Genomic DNA, 19,888 nt, shown 5'->3' with positions numbered 1-19,888 from the left:
TCGGGCCTGTGTCTTCTAAATCACGAGTACTTCCCCACAGTTTGAGGTTTTTTTAAATGTTAAACAGCCTGTCCTAGGCCCCCTCAACTAATTTTCTGTCTCAGGTGGAGTGGAAGGCCTTGTCCCACTGCCAGCATTCAAATAAGAGTCAACCATCATTTCTTTGAACAAGGAATCTGATGTGAGAGGTATTATCTTTTCTTTGTTCCAGACAGTAAAATGCCTTGGGTTACTGATGATTACTGCTTCATTCGATAGAGTTACCAGTTCAGGATTGTCCCAGGACCTGATGTTTCTGAACCAGACTCTGAGATCTAGAGACAGCCCATGTTGGTGTCATTAAGCATTATTTATTAATTTCATTGGATGCCACCTTTCTCCCAGAAGGGACCTTTCTCCCAGAAGGGACCGCCATTGGCGCCATGTGGCATCATTAGCGCACCGCAACAAGAAGTGCCATTTTGGCGCTTCTTTTTTGCGGCACCAGGGAGCCTCACGGTTTGGCCGCTGGGGCTCCTCGGCACTGCTAATGGCGGCGGCGGCAGACTGCCGCTTTCAGGCAGTCTGTAACGCACCTTACGTACACTTACCTGGAAGAAAGTACTGATGAACTCAGTGAAGCTTACTTTATAGATGACTGAAGGCTAGCTATCAATAGGTTTGCAAAGTAACCCTTTAAAATATGAATAGAACCATAGTTCCTATATTTCTTTTGGTTTACACCTTCAAATCTTTATGTCAGTATTCTGCCTTACGTGCCTTACTTTTGCCTTGCATTTGCTGAATGTGATTTTCTTGAGAATAATCATATTGAGACATTTTCAGGAAGGCTTAAATGAAGGCTGGGGAACATGTGGCCATCCAGTAGTTGTTAGACTAATAATAATAATAATAATAGTTATTATTATTATTATTATTATTATTATTATTTATATACCGCCTTTCCAAGAAGATCAAGGCGGTTTAAAACATTACAATTACAAAATTACAAAACACATAGATTGCATAAAAGATTAAGCAAACAAAAGCCATAAACAAATACAACAACAATCAAAGAAAATAAAAATATTACAATCTAATGAAATTCATAATTAACCCCTTTCCCGGTCCCTCAACACAGGTTCAAATGTCAAAAAATAAAATAAAAATACATAGTAATTATAACAACAATAAAGTTAACAAAGCAAAATACAAACAAATAATAGAGTAAAACAAGTGAAAAGAAAATAATCCCCATTCTCAACCCCCGTCTCAATCCTAAAATCCAATATGAACTAAACAACAACAAAAAAAAGGGGGGGGGAGGCAAGACTCCTCCTTCAGTCCAGGAGCTGAGGCATGGGTGAAGCCCAGGTGGAAGGAAGGCAGCAAACACTCACTCAGCCCAGCATTCACTGGCAGATGGTGAAGAGGAGGGAAGGAGGGCCAGTCTTCCTCCTTAAGTCCTGAACTTCCATTCACCATACCTAACCAACATAACAAATTTTGGGGATATTAGCCCAGGCAACTTGTGGGCTAGGTTGAGTGAATCTCAGATTGGCAGAGCAGGAATAGGGAAGAAGAGGAAATACCATTGAGTGAATGAAAGTTCATTTACATGTCCCCCATGCTGTTTAACATTTACATGAAGCCGCTGGGCGAGATCATCTGGAGACATGGGGCATGGTGTTATCAGTATGCTGATGACACGCAAATATGCTTCTCTATGCTTCCAACTCTTGCAGTGACTAAAGAAGGCATCTTTCTTTTGAATGCCTGCATTGAGGCAGTAACAGGCTGGATGAGAGAAAACAAACTCAAGCTGAATCCAGAGAAAACAGAGGTACCTGCGATAGGTACCTCAACTCAGGGGAAGGAAATTTGTCAACCTATCTTGGACAGGGTCACACTTCCCCTAAAGGATGAAGTTCACAGTTTGGGAGTACTCCTGGACTCGTCCCTACAGTTCTCATCTCAAGTGTCCCTACCTGGACCAAAGGGTCCATGAAGCAGTGGTACATGCTCTGCTAATCTCTCATCTTGATTTCTGTAATGCGCTCTACATGGGGCTACCCTTGTACCAAGTTCAGAAGCTTCAATTAGTTCAAAATATAGCAACCAGACTGGTCACCAGCTCTTCAAGGTTTGAACATATAACACCAGTTCTAAAAGCTCTTCACTGGCTGCCGATTACTTCCGGGCGCAATACAAGATGTTGGTTATTACGTTTAAATCCCTACATGGCTTGGGCCTGAGTACTTGCGGGAACGCCTCTCCATAATCTGCCCCGCACACTCAGAGCATCTGGGAAGAACTTGCTAGAATTACAAACAACTAGGTTAGTCTCATCTTCCCAAAGAACCTTCACTGTAGTGGCTCTGAAATTGTGGAACAGTCTCCTGGAAGAGATCCGTCTTATCACCTCCTTGGATCATTTTTCTTTGAATTTTTTTTAAACTTTATTAAATAATTTTAAAAAGTTACAAAATAAAATTGTTGTGAATCAACAAATGTTTCGTTGTCACATATTGTCACATATATACTGTTAGTTTGAGTCTGTTAGTACCGAGGATGTGGACAGGATCCTTCGAAGTGTTAGGAAGACAACTTGCTCTCTCGATCCCTGTCCCTCATGGCTAGCGGCACAGGGGGGGCCGGTTGTGACCTCATTGTTACACCGGATTATTAATACATCTTTGAGGGATGGGCAATTTCCATCTAATTTGAAATTGGCCATAGTAAAACCTTTGTTAAAAAAGCCCTCCCTTGACCCCCTGTTGCATAATAATTATCGGCCAGTCTCGCTATTGCCATTTTTGGGGAAGGTGATCGAGAGGGCGGTTGCTCTCCAGCTTCGATCGATCCTGGAAGAAACGGATTATCTAGACCCATTTCAAACCGGCTTTCGGGCGGGTTACGGGGTTGAGACTGCCATGGTCGCCTTGGTCGATGATCTCCATCTGGGCATTGACGGGGGTAGCGTGTCCCTGTTGGTGCTCTTGGACATCTCAGCGGCTTTCAATACCATAGACCATGGTATCCTTTTGGAGCGCCTGGCGGAGGTGGGAGTCGGGGGCACTGCGCTCCAGTGGTTCCGGTCCTACCTCTCTGGGAGGTTCCAGATGGTGCAGCTGGGAGATGTGTGCTCCGACAGGAGACCCCTACCATCTGGGGTCCCTCAAGGTGCCATTCTGTCTCCCATGCTTTTCAACATTTACATGAAACCGCTGGGAGAGATCATCCGGAGACATGGGGTGCGGGGTTATCAGTACGCTGATGACACCCAAATAGTCTTCTCTATGCCTCCGACTGATGCAGTGACCGGGGATGGCATCTCTCCTCTCGTGGCCTGTTTGGAGTCGGTAATGGGCTGGATGAGGGAAAACAGACTCAGCCTGAATCCAGAGAAAACGGAAGTACTGGTGATAGGTTCTCCTGGGGGTGCTCGTTGACTTGTCGCTCCACCTTACATCCCAAGTGGATGCGACAGTCAGGAGCACCTGTTATCAGCTTCGGCGAATACGCCAGCTGCGTCCCTACCTGGGCTGGAGGGACCTTGAAACTGTTGTACATGCTCTGGTAACCTCTCGCTTGGATTTCTGCAATGCGCTCTACATGGGGCAACCCTTGTACCATACCCGGAAGCTGCAATTAGTGCAGAATATGGCAGCCCGACTGGTCACTAATACATCTAGGGCCAGTCATATAACACCAGTGCTTAAAGAGCTGCACTGGCTGCCCATTCGCTTCCGGGCACAATACAAGGTGTTGGTCGTTACCTATAAAGCCCTAAATGGCTTGGGCCCAGGGTATCTGATGGACCGCCTCTCCCCATATAATCCGCCCCGCACTCTCAGATCATCAGGGCAGCAACTTCTAAGAGTTCCGGAGGCCAGGTTAGTTTCCACTTCCAGGAGGGCCTTTACAATCTCGGCCCCCAGCCTCTGGAACTCGCTGCCCACAGAGCTCCGCGCTGCCACCTCCCTATCCCAATTTAAGAAGGGGTTGAAAACCTATTTATTCGAGCAGGCCTACCCCTGAATATTCCCCCCAGAATGCTTACTCACCCCCCCTCCCTCTGCTAGCATAGTAGACTAGCATGAGGTTGTAATGTTTTTAATACATCTAGGTTTTTTAATGATATGGTCTTTTGTATTTTGCACTTGTTCTGTACTTGCTTTGTATATTGTATTTTATAATCTTGTTGTGCACCGCCCTGATTTATAGAAGGGCGGTATAAAAATAAAACTTTTATTATTTATTATATTCTTTCTTTCCCTTCTTACAAGCACTTCCTTGGGATTATGCATTCTACCATCTCCATTAACTACAAATTATGACTAACTCTTGGGCAAACACAAAGGTATTATACATATACACACCATAGGATATAAAATAACCTCTTATCTAAGAGCATTTAGACAAATTTACCCCTGGTCCCCTGTTCAAATTCTGAACCCTATTTGCCACCAATAAACTATCGGAGTAGGAATATTTACAGTATACTAGTGCTACTCTATTATATGATTTTTTAACAAGACCCTATTTTTGTAAATATTTTATCCATGGATTTCATTCCCTATAAAATGCATGTAATATGTCCTTCCCCCTCAGAGTTGTTAATTTGTCCATCTCATAAAAGTCCATCATTTTTAATCGCCAGTCTTCCATCAAGGGTAATTCTTCCGACTTCCACAGCCTAGCGATCGATGCTCTTGCAGCTACTGTCATATAGAATAACATTTTTTTCTTTACCTTTTTCTTCTTTAGTCTCATCAGTAATGTTCAGAAGATACATTAATGGGTTCAGTCTTTCTTTAAGTAATATCATTTTCCTTATTTCACTGTGTACGTCTTTCCAAAATTTAAATATTTTCGGGCACTTCCACCAACAATGAACATAAGTGCCCACCTCTTTTTTGCACTTCCAGCAGATATTACTTTGATTAAACATTTTGGATCATTTAAACGGTGTCAGGTCCTTGGATACTTTTAAGAGGGCAGTTAAGACGGATCTCTTCCGGCGATACCCAACTGACCTAGTATAATAAATATTGTTCATTCTTTACTAAGATGTGAATATCTCTATTTCTGCCTCACCTTTTTATTAAACCTGTTTTAAAGGAATTATTTGTATGTCCCGCCTCGATCCATCTGGGAAAGGTGGGAAAATATAAATACATTTTTTATTTCTTATTATTTTATTTGTAGTTTCAGCACAGGTAATCCAAGATCATGTAAAGCTGAAGAGAGTTCTCATTCTGTATATATAACACATCTTCCAGTTTAGGAGCTCCCACTGAGGTCTAACAGAACTGTTATTCCCAAAGACCCTTAAAATCCTGATTAAAGCATTGACCAAGATACTGAGTTCAAAAAGCTATGTAAAAACATCCATTTCAAAAGTCTGATTTTTGTCCCTTCTCCCCTAGTGACACTTTCTGCTGCCACTCCAGCCTATTTTCGTGGATTCACATTGATTGCTTTGAAAGAAGGCAAAGAGGGAGACAAAGAAGAAGATCATGCAGGAACTTTTCAGGTGAGTAGGTGTTTCGTGAATGGGAGCTTTCATGATTCTGACTAAACAGCAATTTGATTCTGGGCAGGAAGCAAGCTATACAAACATCTATTTGCATAGATACAGATATTTCTACAACTGAAAACATGAAGCTTCATAGCTCCATCTAAAGATCAGTTTATATCATTTTATATAGGAAATTAGTTCCGTGTGAACCATAGTCCAGGCATTATTGTAAAGTGCACCAGAACACATTTTGTGCAGTAGGAAAATAAAGTAATCAGTAGCAAATAGGTGTTTGCCCATTTGGCAATATAGGCTTTAATCAGAAGCAAAGGTATTTCTTAAATAAATGATAATAAGACAAAGAAATAGAAGCTTTTAAAGACTAGGCTTAGCTTTCCACCTTAATAACCTTATATTGTATATTATTGGGCCTAACTACTTATTGCTCCATATGTGGCCAATGGGGATACATACATGAAGATTTGTCCAATTGCTTTAGATTCGGCTGTGTGGATGTCAGCATTGCCAATGGTGCACAGCACTGCTTTTGTATTATAGCTTCAGGATTCTGATTTTTTTATTTGCTCCACATTACCATTGTACCTCAGGAAAAATGCCAATGAATCTCTAGTCATGGTGAAACTACCTATGTCACTTTCTACAATGCAGTTCAATGTTATGCCAAAAAACATGTGGGTCAAGGTGGATCAGGGAAAAGCATGTCTTTTGGCATCTTGTGCAGTGAGGGGGAAAAAGCCTTAGAGTAAATTCTACTGCAATTTTCTTTATAGTGCAGTGGAATTTTACTATGATCTATTATATATATAAAACCTAATTCTTTGAACGTTTACTTAGAGGTAAATCCCACACAGGTCTCATAAACACACTTTTAAGTTAAGCATGTGTTCAGTTGCAGTGTTAACCATGGGGCGAAGCAGACGGGGCAGTAGGAGTGGTCAGAGCCTGCTCTTGCCCCGATTACCATGGGACCACAGCAACCAGATGCCTCAGTACCTAGGGCAGCTGCTGCCGCAGTCCCAAATAGGCTGTGAAAAGGAGCGGTAAGAAACTGCTCTTTTTGTGGCTAGCTTTGAGCCATGTTGGGTGGCCCCAGCACAGCCTCTGTACAGCCTCTGAGTGATTCAGATCATGTGTTGCTTTTGGGCTGTCTGTTTGAGGCCTGTATTGTCAAATGGAGTACAGTTGGCAGACTTGAGCTCAGGCGGAAGACATGCTCCAATAGAGACAATGAGAACACTCCCATGGCGCACGTAACATGGTGTGACGTGGGAGTGTGCCCCATGATAATTAATGGGATTTGAGTATACACTCAATTCCCCTTTCATGTGTGTGGGGGGGGGGGGGTCCGGAACGGATCCCCCATGTAAGGGGTGGGCTGACTGTACAAGAAGCTGGTCCAAATGCTATTCATAATACTAACAAAAATCATTTCATAATGGTAATATTTGGATTCCCTTGCAGCTCCAATCTCACCAACATTACTTGGAAGAAATGTCCCATGGTGCACTGGGACTTAGTCCCAAAGTTAGCATACATACAATATCAGATTTTATCTGACTGAAATGTACTTTAGTGGACTGCAGTCTGGGCTGATATGTCCCTGAGCCCCTAGGTTTCCCAAATGTTTTTGATTATGTGCTGTCATGTGTTTCCTAATAGTCCATAAACCAAAAAGCCAAGTTCAAGTTGAAGAAGAATGTTGTTTCTGTGCTGCTAGAAAGCTTGTTTCTATCTATTGCTTTGATTCATTGAACTTCTTTTTAATCCATGGTGTACTCAGAAGCCTTGTGTATAAGGCTTCTTAGTCATTTTCTTTGGCTGTATTGTTACTATAGAAGCAACTATCTTTTTTTTTATTTAACAAGACTATTGTAGCGATTATAACTTTCCAGTTGGTGCTGCAGCCTGACACTTTTGTAAACATAGAAACTTCTAAATCCCCCACATCCTAGGTCCAAACTGTCATACAGAAGCAATGGGGGAGGTTGCTCCTCTTTGGTGAGAAGCACTGGCCATATTTGCCGATTCCTGTTTTAATGTGAAGTAGAAGGATTTCATGGCTGACCTCTATATTTTTTGTGGGTTTTTGGGGCTATGTGGTTGTGTTCTGGAAGAGTTTATTCCTGAGGTTTCACCAGCATCTGTGGCTGGCATCTTCAGAGAATGCTAGCATAGAAGTGATCAGTATAATTGTTGGGTATAATGACAGATGGCTGGCGAAACGTCAGGAATGAACTCTTCCAGAAAACAGACACATAGCCTGAAAAAACCTAAAAAAACCCCCATGCATTCCCAGCTCACACAGTATATGTACACCCAACTTTTTCCAGGCAAAGCATACTCTGAAGATGCCAGCCACAGATGCTGGCAAAATATGAGAAAGAAACTCTGCTAAAACATGGCCACATAGCCCAGAAAAACCCACAAAAAACTATGGATGCCGGCCATGAAAGCCTGCAACTTTACCACGGATTCCTCTTTGCTTTTACTCTCCAGCTGGCCTTAGCTGTTGTAAAATAAAAGGGAAGACCTGCTCCTCATTCCAGTGGGCACCCCCTATCAGTATAATTGTTGAGTATTATGACAATTACTGTTGCCCCTTGGAATTGACTCAAAGAGTCAATGATAAGAGCCCACAGATGTCCTTTGGAAAAGAAAGTGGTGAATGTGAATGGGGTCCCTGAGAGGCATTCTGTCATTATAATTCTTTATAGGAATCCATTTCCATCTTGAAGAGGTGAAATCAGACACACCCCACCCTTTCAGGTTTGAAGTTGCACTCCAGATTTTTCTTTTCTCTGTGACATAACAAAGGAATAAAAGGACACCTTAAAACTCAAAGTAGTTTCAAGCAGTACCAGTTTAAAAAACTTGAGAGATGGAGGTGCAATGACATATGGAAAAGACAAAGACAACAACAGTGTAGCATTATGAAATAGTAAAATCTTTAATGCCATGGTATGACAATATTTGAAATAAACCCTTTGCAATTAGCTTTTGAAAATAAAGCCTTTGGAATTAACAATTAGCACACCAATGAGAATATTTTTGTTCCAAACATAGGTTTTAAAGTATCAAAAGTTTTGAAGTCATCACACAGATGTTAGCAAGTACAAATTAATGTAGTTCGTTTCCTATATGTTAATTATAATTTCCCCTTACAATAAAAAAGGGTTATTTTCTTCTTTCCACAGCTGAGCACATTCCCACCATTAATTTCCTATTGCTACTAATATACAATTAACTTATCAGCACTGGCAAGAAAAAGACATTTTTATATAAGTCTGGACTTCAGGCCTAACTGTGTTTTCTGCATCAGACCAGCAAGTCAAAAGCTCCTTTTACTTTGCAGAAGTAGGCAAAATTTTTGAACTTGGATGAGAGTTGGCAGAAAATGGAATTTTCTAAATATGTCCAAACGCCTCATGTATCTCAGTGGATGGATACTTATTAAGCTCTTTAATTAGTTTTATTATACTGCTTAGAAGCTGAAATCAGCATTTTAATTGGCAGTTGAATATTTCAAAAGTTTTTCAGTAGCAATATTCATATGGGGGCGCATAAAACAGAACTCCTCTTTCCACCTGCAAACACTCTATTAAGTGCTCTTTGTAGAATTATCACCTGGCTGTAATGCTTGCATTCATTAAAGATTTAAGTACAAACTCACTAATTTTTAGCCTTGCTTTACTGTCACCCTGTGTGTTGCTAGTGAGATGAGAAGTGAGAGTTTAAATGCTACAAATGCCAAGTCTCACACCAAGATGTGATGCTACAAGAGGTTTTGCCCAGGAAATTTTAAAAATAATGACTGGCAGCCTGACACCCCTGCTTCCCCACCCATGAGCATGTAGCATTGTAAATAGAGATGTGCCATCATGAATACTGCAAGTGGAGCAGAGCCATATGCAATGGAGGTAACCATCTCAGAGGAATAGTTCTCCCAGCACTGATGCAAATAATACATTTGGTCCAAAACACACTGCAGAAATAAAGCAGTTTGAGATCGCTTTAACTGCCCTGGCTTAGTGCTAGGAGATCCTGGAAATTGTAGGTTTTTGTGGCATCAGAGCTCTCTGACAGAGAAGGCTAAATGTCCTCCTAAAATACAGTGCCCAGAATTCCCTAGGGCAGTTAAAGCAGTCTCAAACTGGATTTTTACTGTGTGTTTTGGACCTTAGTCTTTCTTGCCCTGGTGGTGCAGGGGTTAAATGCCTGTACTGCAGCCACTCACTCAAAACCATAAGTTTGGGAGTTCAATACCAGCCCAGGGACTCAAGCTCGACTCAGGCTTTTATCCTCCCGGGGTTGCTAAAATGAGTACCCAGATTGTTCAGGGCAATTGGCTTACACTTTGTAAACTGCTTAGGGAGTGCTTAAGTGCACTGATAAGCAGTATAGAAATGTACTTGCTATTGCTGAAGTGCTTATATTAGTTTGTCTTATCCTGTGTAGCATAGCTACAGAATTCAAGAGCATGTTGTCAGTGTGGTTTTTGCAGCAGGATATGTGGGGAAGGGTAGAGGTTGACTAGTAATACAGTACCATCTTATACAGAGTGGGACTCAATGAAATATCCCATTCCTTTCATGGGCCATCTCCAGGCAGGAGGTGAAGGTGAAAATTGTCCAGTTTTGATGGATTCATCTCCAGGGAAGAGGAGAAGGATGTACTGATTTAGAAGTGGCATGATCACCAGAATGAAAATATTTTCTTGCTATTTAAAACAGCAAAATATTTAAACACAGAAGAACACAGCAGTCAGCAACTGAAAACAATTATTTTGAAAAGTAGTATTGGTATAAAGTTAGTATAGCTTGAAGAGAAGAGTGTGTGAGAAGAACTACTCTTTAGGAGGAAAATGGTATAATAGAAGCACAGCCACTAAACTGCTCAAAATAATTTGCATTAGTCTGCCATCTTAATGTATTTGAAGTGGCTGTTTTAACAGTGTTACAGAGATGCAAAAATTAAAGAGAGGAATGGGGAAATACTCTCTTAATTTCTTGGTCTGTGATGCTTTGGACATTGTCACATATACTCTAATGAATGTCTTATTCTGAACTATTGGCTTTTGGGTATAGGTGAACATGACAATGAATAAACAAGACTAAAGATCTAATAATTTTTTAAATCTATAATATTGCCCCTATCAAGTTAGAGTTTTAGTACTTAGATCCACTTCTGAGTTAAATGACTGGCCTGGGCCTTGTTTATGGAGTCTATCTGAGCCCTTGAGAGCCTATTTCTTACTGATTTGCTTTTACATGTTCTCTAATTCAGCAGATATAGTCAGACATCATTAATCATAAATCAAGGAGGTCTTGATCTTTTCACAGCCCAGCTGTTCAAGCATCTGTGTAGACTTTGCAGATTCTGAAAAGAGACTTTTACTTCTTTACTAGCTCTCTCATTTTTTACAATTGCTATAACTGTACCAATGGGATTAAGGGTCCTTTCTTAAACTGATGCCCAAAGATGAAACACAGACTACTGTCTCCCAAAATATCTGTGGGAAGTGACTGTGTTGGGAGTGCAAACAAGTAACCCTGCCATGCAACAACCTTGTTGTAAGCATTTTGAAAGATGATAAATCTCCACGAATGTATGTAGATTGTAACTGTTATTCAGGAAAAAGATATGGTATGCATTTGTCATTCCTAAATTCCTCTATACACTGAAGAACTCTGAAGCTTTTTAATAAGCCTCAAATGAAAGGCAGAATCTCAGAGTTTGCTCCATTCAGGCACTGCTCACCTGAGTTGGAATATTTATCTGTTTGTTTGTTTATTTTTAGTATCGCATGGTATCAAATCCTCAGGCAAGGCTTTGGATAGGTTACTAAATAAAATCCATTTTATTTAGGATTAAGAAGGATTTTCATCTGTTTGTTAAAATTACCACAGCTCTGGGCATTACCAATGGCTACTATTAGAAATGAGCTGATGGATTATTTGGATTTAAGAAAGCATTCTCTTTGTTAAACTAAGTGGGAGGATTCTGCTGGTATGCATAACAATCCCACTGATCTCTCAGGTCACATTGTCTATTTCCTATAGAAATTGCCATCTAGTTATATCCAAGCCATTAGATTGCTGGCACATGTTCACTGTGTGGCCAGTTACGTCTTGAATCTCTTTCACCTTCTTTCATTTTTGTCACCTAAATTTCAAGATGATACCACATAATATCAGAGAGAGGAGTGCTAATTCCAGCTATAATCTATTTAGAGCAGACCCTATGAATGAATGATTCAGATTTCTCAGGTGACTGAAGTCCCACTGTCAATTGGTTTACACTAGGTAGGACTAATTCTAGATTTAGTATGTGTGCATTTTCCCTCCACATTATATTATATCTTGCATCTGACTAGACTTCTCCAATCTACTGTCCTTTAAACTTTGGTCTATACAGTAATTCCAGTCATTCCTGACCATAGGCATATAGTCTGTGTTTGATGGAAGCTGTAGCTGGAAAACTTCTGGAGGGCACGAGACTGAGGAAGGCTGTGCTTACACTATGAAGTTACTCAGTTTGTCCTGCAAAATGTCCTAATCCTCCCAAGCATTAACAGCATTTCCTATCTTGATGTAATCAGTAGATTTCATCAGCAGGCTGTTATTTCACTCTTCAGTGTTTCTAATGAAATATTGATTAGCATGTGTCCTGAGTCTGTTTCCTGATGAGTTGCACTGCCTTTTCTTTTCCATTTTTTAAAGTCTACATTTTAACACATCTCTTTGATGTTCTTCCTTTAAGTTGTTCTTTATCCAGTGTATGATTGTGTCATGATGTCCATCTTTACCAATCTTTGAACATACAAAAGTGACTTATGCTGGGTCAGCATAGCCTGTTTACAGTGTATGCACCTGAGACACTTGTGCATGACATTTCTACCCCTTCAACCAAGTCTTGTTGCAACAAAGTACTCCAACAGCGGTCTTGCTTCTAATGCTCACACCCTTGCTTACAAGCAGGAGTGGAGTGGAAATGTTATCCATTCATGTCCTGATCACCAGTAGAACTGCCCTCCTTCGTGCAATGAAGCTGATGCCTGGTAAAGTAGATTTGGGAGCACATTAATGGTTATGGCAATAGTGCCACAGTCATGACTCTGTAGAGACAGTGAATATGGAACAGTTATGGATGGGTAACACTAGATCACACCTCTGTAATGGCAATAGAGAATGCCAATTCATATTTAATAAGATGGAGACACAAATGTGTGATATGTTCATAATACAGCATAGAAATGGAGAAAAAGCTGGGGAAAATATTCAGATCTAACCGAATGTAAGAATCTAGTATAGAAGGAAGAGGAATTGGCAACGTCAATTTGGCTACTGAAAGATTCAGAGATCCCAAATTACAGCCAGACATCAAGGACTAGTACTTTCATGGCCACCCTTCTCAGTCCCAGTCTTCTTCTGATTTCTTGACTGTAGTCTCCCTTCTGAACAATATTTAAACCAAGTTATGGGAAGTCTAACTATTTCAATTTCCTCATCGTCTATATTGAAATTGTGTAGATCATCCATGGTCTTTATTTTAGATTTCTTACTCTCAAGTAAATATGGAAAGTCTTGATCAACATCACAAGCACTGCAGATTGGGAAGGGAGGTTTACATTTTCCTGAGATTTTCTTCTTCAGGGACAGCTGGTGCCTTCCATATTTGGAGGGCAGTAAATGACTTTTATTACAAACATCAAAGGAGCTATCCAAGGTTCTAAATCAGTTAGGAGGACAGAATTGGGTACTTCTTTGTAAGGATGGAAAGAATATTCATGGAATATAACACAAAAACATATTAGTTGAGAGTTGGGAAATGAAGATGAGAGAAGAACCTTTGTAGTTTGGAACTGATTCTGCCAAATTCACATGTGGTGTAATTTCTTGTACAGAAAATGCTGGGTTTTGCACACACAAAAAAAGAATGCAATTTTTGCACAGAATACATTCTCAGCTATAGCAGTCTCAGCACAGGAAACATTTTCTGAACAGAAGATAGAATTTCTATTCATAAAATTCAGTCTTATGCACAAAAATACAACATGTAATTTTTAAAAATTACTTTTTTTAGCCCCAAACTGCTAATGGTTACACAAATGTCACACATTTGCTGGAGAATAAAGATGGACAGATCCGTAATATGCCTATAATAAAACATATAGCTCTACCATAGGCAATTTTAGGCAACAAAGCCATGATTTTCTCAACTGTAGTCTCCTACCTGTTAATATTTGGATATGTGAACATCTTTATGTATTATTTAAATTAACTATGCAAGGCTCTTTGAATATTTGAAACAGTCATACTCATAGTTATCCCCTTTACATAGAAAATTAGTTGCTTTTTTTGGAAACATTGTCTTATTCAGATGTACCATTCCAGCTGAAGGATGTTCATGGAAATGGAGTTGAACCTTTCTCCAGGCATTTTCCTGGGGTAACCCAAAATGTGACACAGCGGATCAGGGAATCTTCTGAATTGGTCTGTGCAGGCTTAAAGGGGAAGAGGTTGTTCTTGAAAATAAAGCAACAGCACCATCTACATTCAGAGTAGATTCAGAGTAGATGCTTTCATCTGATTTTGTGGGATATATAATGATATGACATTATGAGAATAGAAATTCTGTGTTCCCTTCATCCTTTTACCCATCCATATACAAAGGAAGTATATTAGATTTCCAACTTCATAGTAGCAAACCATAACTGCATCTGTTCAAACTACAGCTTGCCTATTAAAAGGATCTAAGAATAGTTTGAGAGCCTCATTTGTGAGGAAAATGTGGTATGAACAGACCACAGTTTGCTATATTTAGATATGGTAACAAATCATAATTTGACATTAACCAAAAGCAAAAGTTCCTATCTTTCTTCATCTGCAGAAGAAATTATTAAGGAAAGGAGAAAGAATGATTATAAATAAAGTGACTGAGAGGGGAACATGTTAATCCAATGTTCATGTTTGTTGCCTCTTGCATTGACAAATCATGGTTAATTGTTGTGTTTAAACTAAACCACCACAGTCTTAATTAGTTAGGAATAATTTAATTATGATAAATCTAACCTTTATTCTTTCCAATTGCAATACTACCATATATTAATTCAGGGGCTTAGCAAACCATTCAGTTAAACTAACAAATCTTTAGTTTATTTGTTGCTCATCTGTTATTACTTGATTATAGGTCCTAAGCTAACCATATATGCCTTATATGGAGCTATCCAAGGTTCTAAAGAAAAAGGGAGATCAGGGATGATAGCACTCTCAATTTGACCTAGTTGATTGTTTCTTTTTGTCATGAATAGCCACCAAAGCAGAATGAAAAATATATAGGGATCATGAATTATGGGAGTTAAAAGAAAGCCACAAGTATCTCTCTCTCTATTAGCTTCTCTCTATTAGCTTGGATTCCAAAATTTTGTTGCATATTGTAGGTTGGATTTTGCAGCTTTCAGGCTTATAGATGGATCTCTTTGATTTGCAGTGTTTAGCAACACCATGCAAATCATCTTTTCAGAAAAGCTTAAGCAATTTGACGGCAATTTGCACCTGAACACAACAATGAGGCACTGATTGACAGTAATTAACATTAGAACTGTGACTCTGGAGTGAAAAGGTGCTGCTTGTTTATAGCAAGCTCATGTAATTTCAGCTCCCTGATATATTTTGGTTGGAATTATGAGCCTATAGCCACTTACATGGAAGAATAACCATTGGTGCCAATGGTACATATTTCTAAGGAAAAATGTACAGGATTGTGTTGTTAGATGATTAACTGTTTCAGAATGACACAAATGTTTCACCATTTTTCAGATATGCAGTGTGTTAGGAAAAAAGGTTTTTTGTAGGTCATATACATAAATGGATTGCAATTAGCTAGATTTTAGGTTCCTTTCCTATCATGTGAAATAGATTGGACACCACATTTTGCCTTCTCCACAGTTGATTTTGAATCAAATTACAACTAGAACTATTACCAGATTTGGATGTGGCCTCCACCAAATACTATCAATGTAGACCAGGATAAATGGTCTGAAATGAGAGCTTGGGCCCACTTTGGGGGCATTCAGAAGGTATCTGAAAAATATTTCCATTAATAACATTGATATTTGAGTGAATTTAATGGCCACCGTTTTTATAAAACAAGAACAAAACCCTCAAATGCCATAGTAGGAGGTCTCCTTTGGTTTGTATTGTTTTATATAACTGATTGGTTTGGTAATGTATCTGATCTTGTCCAGTACCAGGCTTGATCTGAAGTTTGGGAAAGGGGTAGCCTTGATCTATACAGATTCATATTACTAGTTGTTATCCAAACTTGTCCAACAGTTTGTTGTCTGATACTGGGGACTCAAGATAGGGCTGGGATTCTATTGATCTGCTTACTAGGCTACTGCTCAAGCTGATGGGAGGAGCCTTGAACCTGGCATTAAGGATCTTAAACTTTGTGGCCTTTAAAGGATTAATAAAGAAGCTGGCTGCTTTTTCAGGATCAGCTCAGGATTCAATGACCATTGTGTCAACTGTGGGCCAGTTTCAGTTAATACTGGGGCCAAAAGAACACATTTTAACCCTAAACATTTTGCTTCTTGAATAAGTCCATCCCTGGAGATGGCTTTGACTGGATGAGCAAAAATAATTTAATATTAATTTAGAAGGAGATAGCAGTGTTGTGAGTAGGGAAACCAGTTATTCTACAGTTGGGCTTCATAACTTAAATGTGGTTTCAGTTCTGCCAAAGGGTACTTTGCTGGATCTATACGTACTGGGGAAGCTCATATGGTGGCAGGAGCCAAGAATGGTTTCTTCTATTTTAGGTTGGTATGCCAGCTGCATTTATTGGGAGAGTAAAAGCCTTTCACTAATGATGTCTATGCTGAACACTCTGCATAGATCTCTGCTGGAAGACTGCTTAACTGTTGCAAGGTGTACCTGTCCATTCCATATCTCAGAACTTTCCCCCTCAAATGTACTTAAATATAATCTGTTGCTTAAGTATTAGCGCATTAGGAATTATTAGTTAAGTAACATTTTTTCTTCATTTGAAAATAATGCTGTGATGCTATAACTACAGACTTTTTGCTAATTTTTAAACCAAAATTCTAACCTATTCCTGATAATTCCCCTAATGGTTGAAGCAAGGTTCATTTGGTTTAAATACAACTGATTTAAATCACAAAGGACTCAATTTTAATGATGAAAATCCCTGTTGACTTCCGGTGAGCAAGAGGGAGGTGCCAGCAGCGTTCCGCAGGAGCTCCGCGAAATGCCACTCTGCACTGTGAAGAGAGCAAGTTTCTCTTGCCACAATATCATTGTCACCACAGTATATACTCCTTTGGAATAGGGAGCCTGGAGGTATCCCCTAAACTGGCCCTCCATAGCGACTGAGAGCAACCCCCACCAACCCGCAAGGGTGAGGGGTGAGCTTGAAGAAAGCTGCAGAGAGGCTTTGGGGAAACCCAGCAGCACAGCAACAGCAGCCAAGTGGGGAACACTGCCAGCGCCACTGCTTTATTTTTGGGAATTTTGTGAGTAAGCATCGTTTTGAACATTCCTTCATGGGTGAGGACGCTCACAAATTGAGACATTTAACTATCAGGGAAGAATAAGAAACTTTGCCAAAGTGGGAATATAAAAGATTAAGGAGAAAGCAGTAGCTACTAAAAAGAGTAAAGCGAAGTCAGCTGTGAAGGCACTGGCTGTAAAAGTAGCCAGCTGTTAAGCAGCCAAGAAAGAAGAGGAGACAGCCCAAAAGCTGAAACAAAGGGAAAGTGTTGCGTTTTAAAGCTCCTCTATTCAACTTTAGAGATTCTTTCAAAAATAAAGAAGAATTAAAAAGGTAAAGAGAAAGAGAAGTGACTATGAAGTAAAATGGACATTTGACATTACAGGAGCACCTTCAGAAACAATTGAAGAGAATACAATCAGAGTTAGATAATTGAAGATTATCAGTGCAATCTCTAGAGGCTTGAGTTAGGCTGCAACACCTGAGACCACTAAAGCTGATGTAAGTAACTAAAGTTGCAGTGTTGAATGGTAAATTGTTAAAAGTAGGAGGGAATAAAAAGGGAACAAAAAGAGAAAAAAGAAACAACCAAAAGGCAACTATATTTCAACTCAACACTACAGTGGATTTTGTGACATTGTTGCCAATTTTACCTGCTCAGCATTCAGCTCCTAATACTCAGATTTCTAGCCACATTAAAACAGCAGGATAAGCAAAAAAAAATTGGGGGGGGGGGGGGGAATCCAAGCCTCTAAGACCTGGTAACAGTGTATGAAATGAAATACAGGCTGTTTAAAATTTGGACCTTATTGAAAAACTCTTATATTACACAATAATCTAACCTAGGAACTTTGTAAATTTGAATTGTTTAATATTGAATGCCTGGACATCATACAATAACAACTTTGCTGCCATATAATTTCAGCAATCTGAAAGTCCTAAAATTGAATGTTCTGGAAAATCAACCTTTGAACTATATTATGGATTAGAATCAAAATATTATTAACAACAAAATATCACTATACAAAGAGATTAAAAACATCAGAGACATTAAAACAAAACGGTTTACGATTTCAGGAACTGGACTACTTTTATATATATTTTTACTCTGGTTGAAATATAACTAAATTATCCTTTTAGGAAAAATAAATTAGAACATTCATTAAAAAGACAGTAGCAGCTTAAAAAATATAAGATGGCAGCTCCAAAGCAAACATCAGTTTACTATGGAACACAGACACAAAGACCAAACAGTAGAAGACAGTCTTCAAGCGATCAATCCTTGCTTTTAGAGGAAATAAGGAAGATGAAAGCAGAAATGGAACAAAATATGAAAAAAGAGATGAAATTGCTAAGGGCAGATATTAAGCAGGATATGAAATTGGAAATGAAGGACTTAAAGAAATCGTTGGAGGAAGTAACAAAAGACATGAATTAAGTTAAAGAAAGACGAGACAAGTTGGAAGAGAAAACAGAAATAATAGAAGGGAAAGTGGAAAGTACAATAGAGAAAGACCAAATAGAAGAAGAAAGGAGACTAGATGAAAAAGCTCTGTAGGATCAAAAACAAAGGGAAAACTGCCTGAAAATAAGAGGGGTAAAAGAAAACAAAGGTGAAAACTTAGATGATTATTTTTTACCCATACTAGTGGAGTATGTGGAGATTCCATTAAGTGACCTTAGCTGGGATGTCAAAAAAATTCCCAAGTTGCAAGGGATAAAGGATGGCCTAGAGATATAGTGATAAACTTCTTGAGAAAAAGGACAAGAGACCAGATATTGGATTTAAGCTATAGAAAAACCCTTCTGATAGAAGAAGAAGAGATAAAAAATTTTAAGGACATCCCCAAGATAATACTAAGCAAAAGAGAGGAATATAAATTTTTGACTACCTTATTGACTAAAAACAACATTGTGTATAAGTGGAAAAAACTGGATGGAATTTCAGTACTATACAAACAAAGATGATACAAATTGAACACGGTACAAAAAGCAAAAGAATTCTGGAAAAGGTGTAACACAGATATTTTTAAAAATCGGCAGAAAGAAGAAAACCAAAACTACAAGGACAAACTCAGATTAGCAGACAAGAAGAAAGAGGAAGAAGAGGAGAAATCTTGTAGAAGAGGACTTAGGAAGCTTGGAAGGGGGCAAGGACTCAGATAAAGAGGAGGAAGAGATAGAGAAAGAAGGAGCAACAGCATATTAGAAGAAGTTAAGTTAAAAAAGGATGGAACAGGATGAGAGATTTGTCCTTTTTATCCTGGAATGTAAATGGTTTGAACGACAAAAAGAAAAGAAAAGAATTTTTTCATGAATTGTACAAACTGAAGAGTGATATAGTATGTTAGCAGGAAACTCTATATCTATAAAAATTAAAATGTTGGAAACTGAATTTAGATGGCAGTTACAAGAATACCTCTTGCAGAATGAGAAAATTGTGGAAGAAGCTAAACAAGCATTAAAGTACTATTTTCAAGAGAATATAGATAAAGGAGTAGACTTAGGTACAGTCTGGGCCGCCAGTAAAGTGGTCTTGAGGGGCTTCTTTATTCAGAAACACAAACAAATTCAAAAAAAGATAGAAAGAGAATATGCAAAATTCAAGATGATATAGCACAAAAAGAAAAAGAACTAATTGACAGTAAGAATAAAGAAAAAAAACAATTAGAGAGTTAAAGCTACTACAAAAACAATATGAAATAGAAAATGTGGAAAATATTACAAAAGCTATGAAACAATTAAAAGCTTAAACACTTCCAAAATGCAAACAAAATTGGAAAATGGCTGTCATGGAAAATTAAAAAAGAAAAAGATAAAAATTGATATCTAAAATTCAGATAGGAGAAA

The 19,888-nt window shown here is 38.9% G+C and overlaps 1 protein-coding gene across 1 annotated transcript in view; it reads left to right on the top strand.

Annotated features, from left to right (window-relative positions):
* LOC149314495 (spondin-1) overlaps nucleotides 1–19,888 on the top strand; it is a 437,456-nt gene that overhangs the window by 14,931 nt on the left and 402,637 nt on the right. The window contains exon 2 of the mRNA XM_089521249.1: nucleotides 5,412–5,518. Coding sequence (XP_089377375.1) covers nucleotides 5,412–5,518 — 107 coding nt within the window. The remainder of the gene's footprint in view (nucleotides 1–5,411; nucleotides 5,519–19,888) is intronic.

Source organism: Sceloporus occidentalis, unplaced genomic scaffold (assembly GCF_023333645.1).
Source record: "Sceloporus occidentalis isolate IW3139 unplaced genomic scaffold, rSceOcc1.0.p SCAF_4, whole genome shotgun sequence".
Taxonomy (NCBI): Eukaryota; Metazoa; Chordata; class Lepidosauria; order Squamata; family Phrynosomatidae; genus Sceloporus; species Sceloporus occidentalis.
The sequence above is the reverse complement of the archived record's forward strand: the minus strand, read 5'-3'. Positions and strand labels throughout refer to the sequence as shown.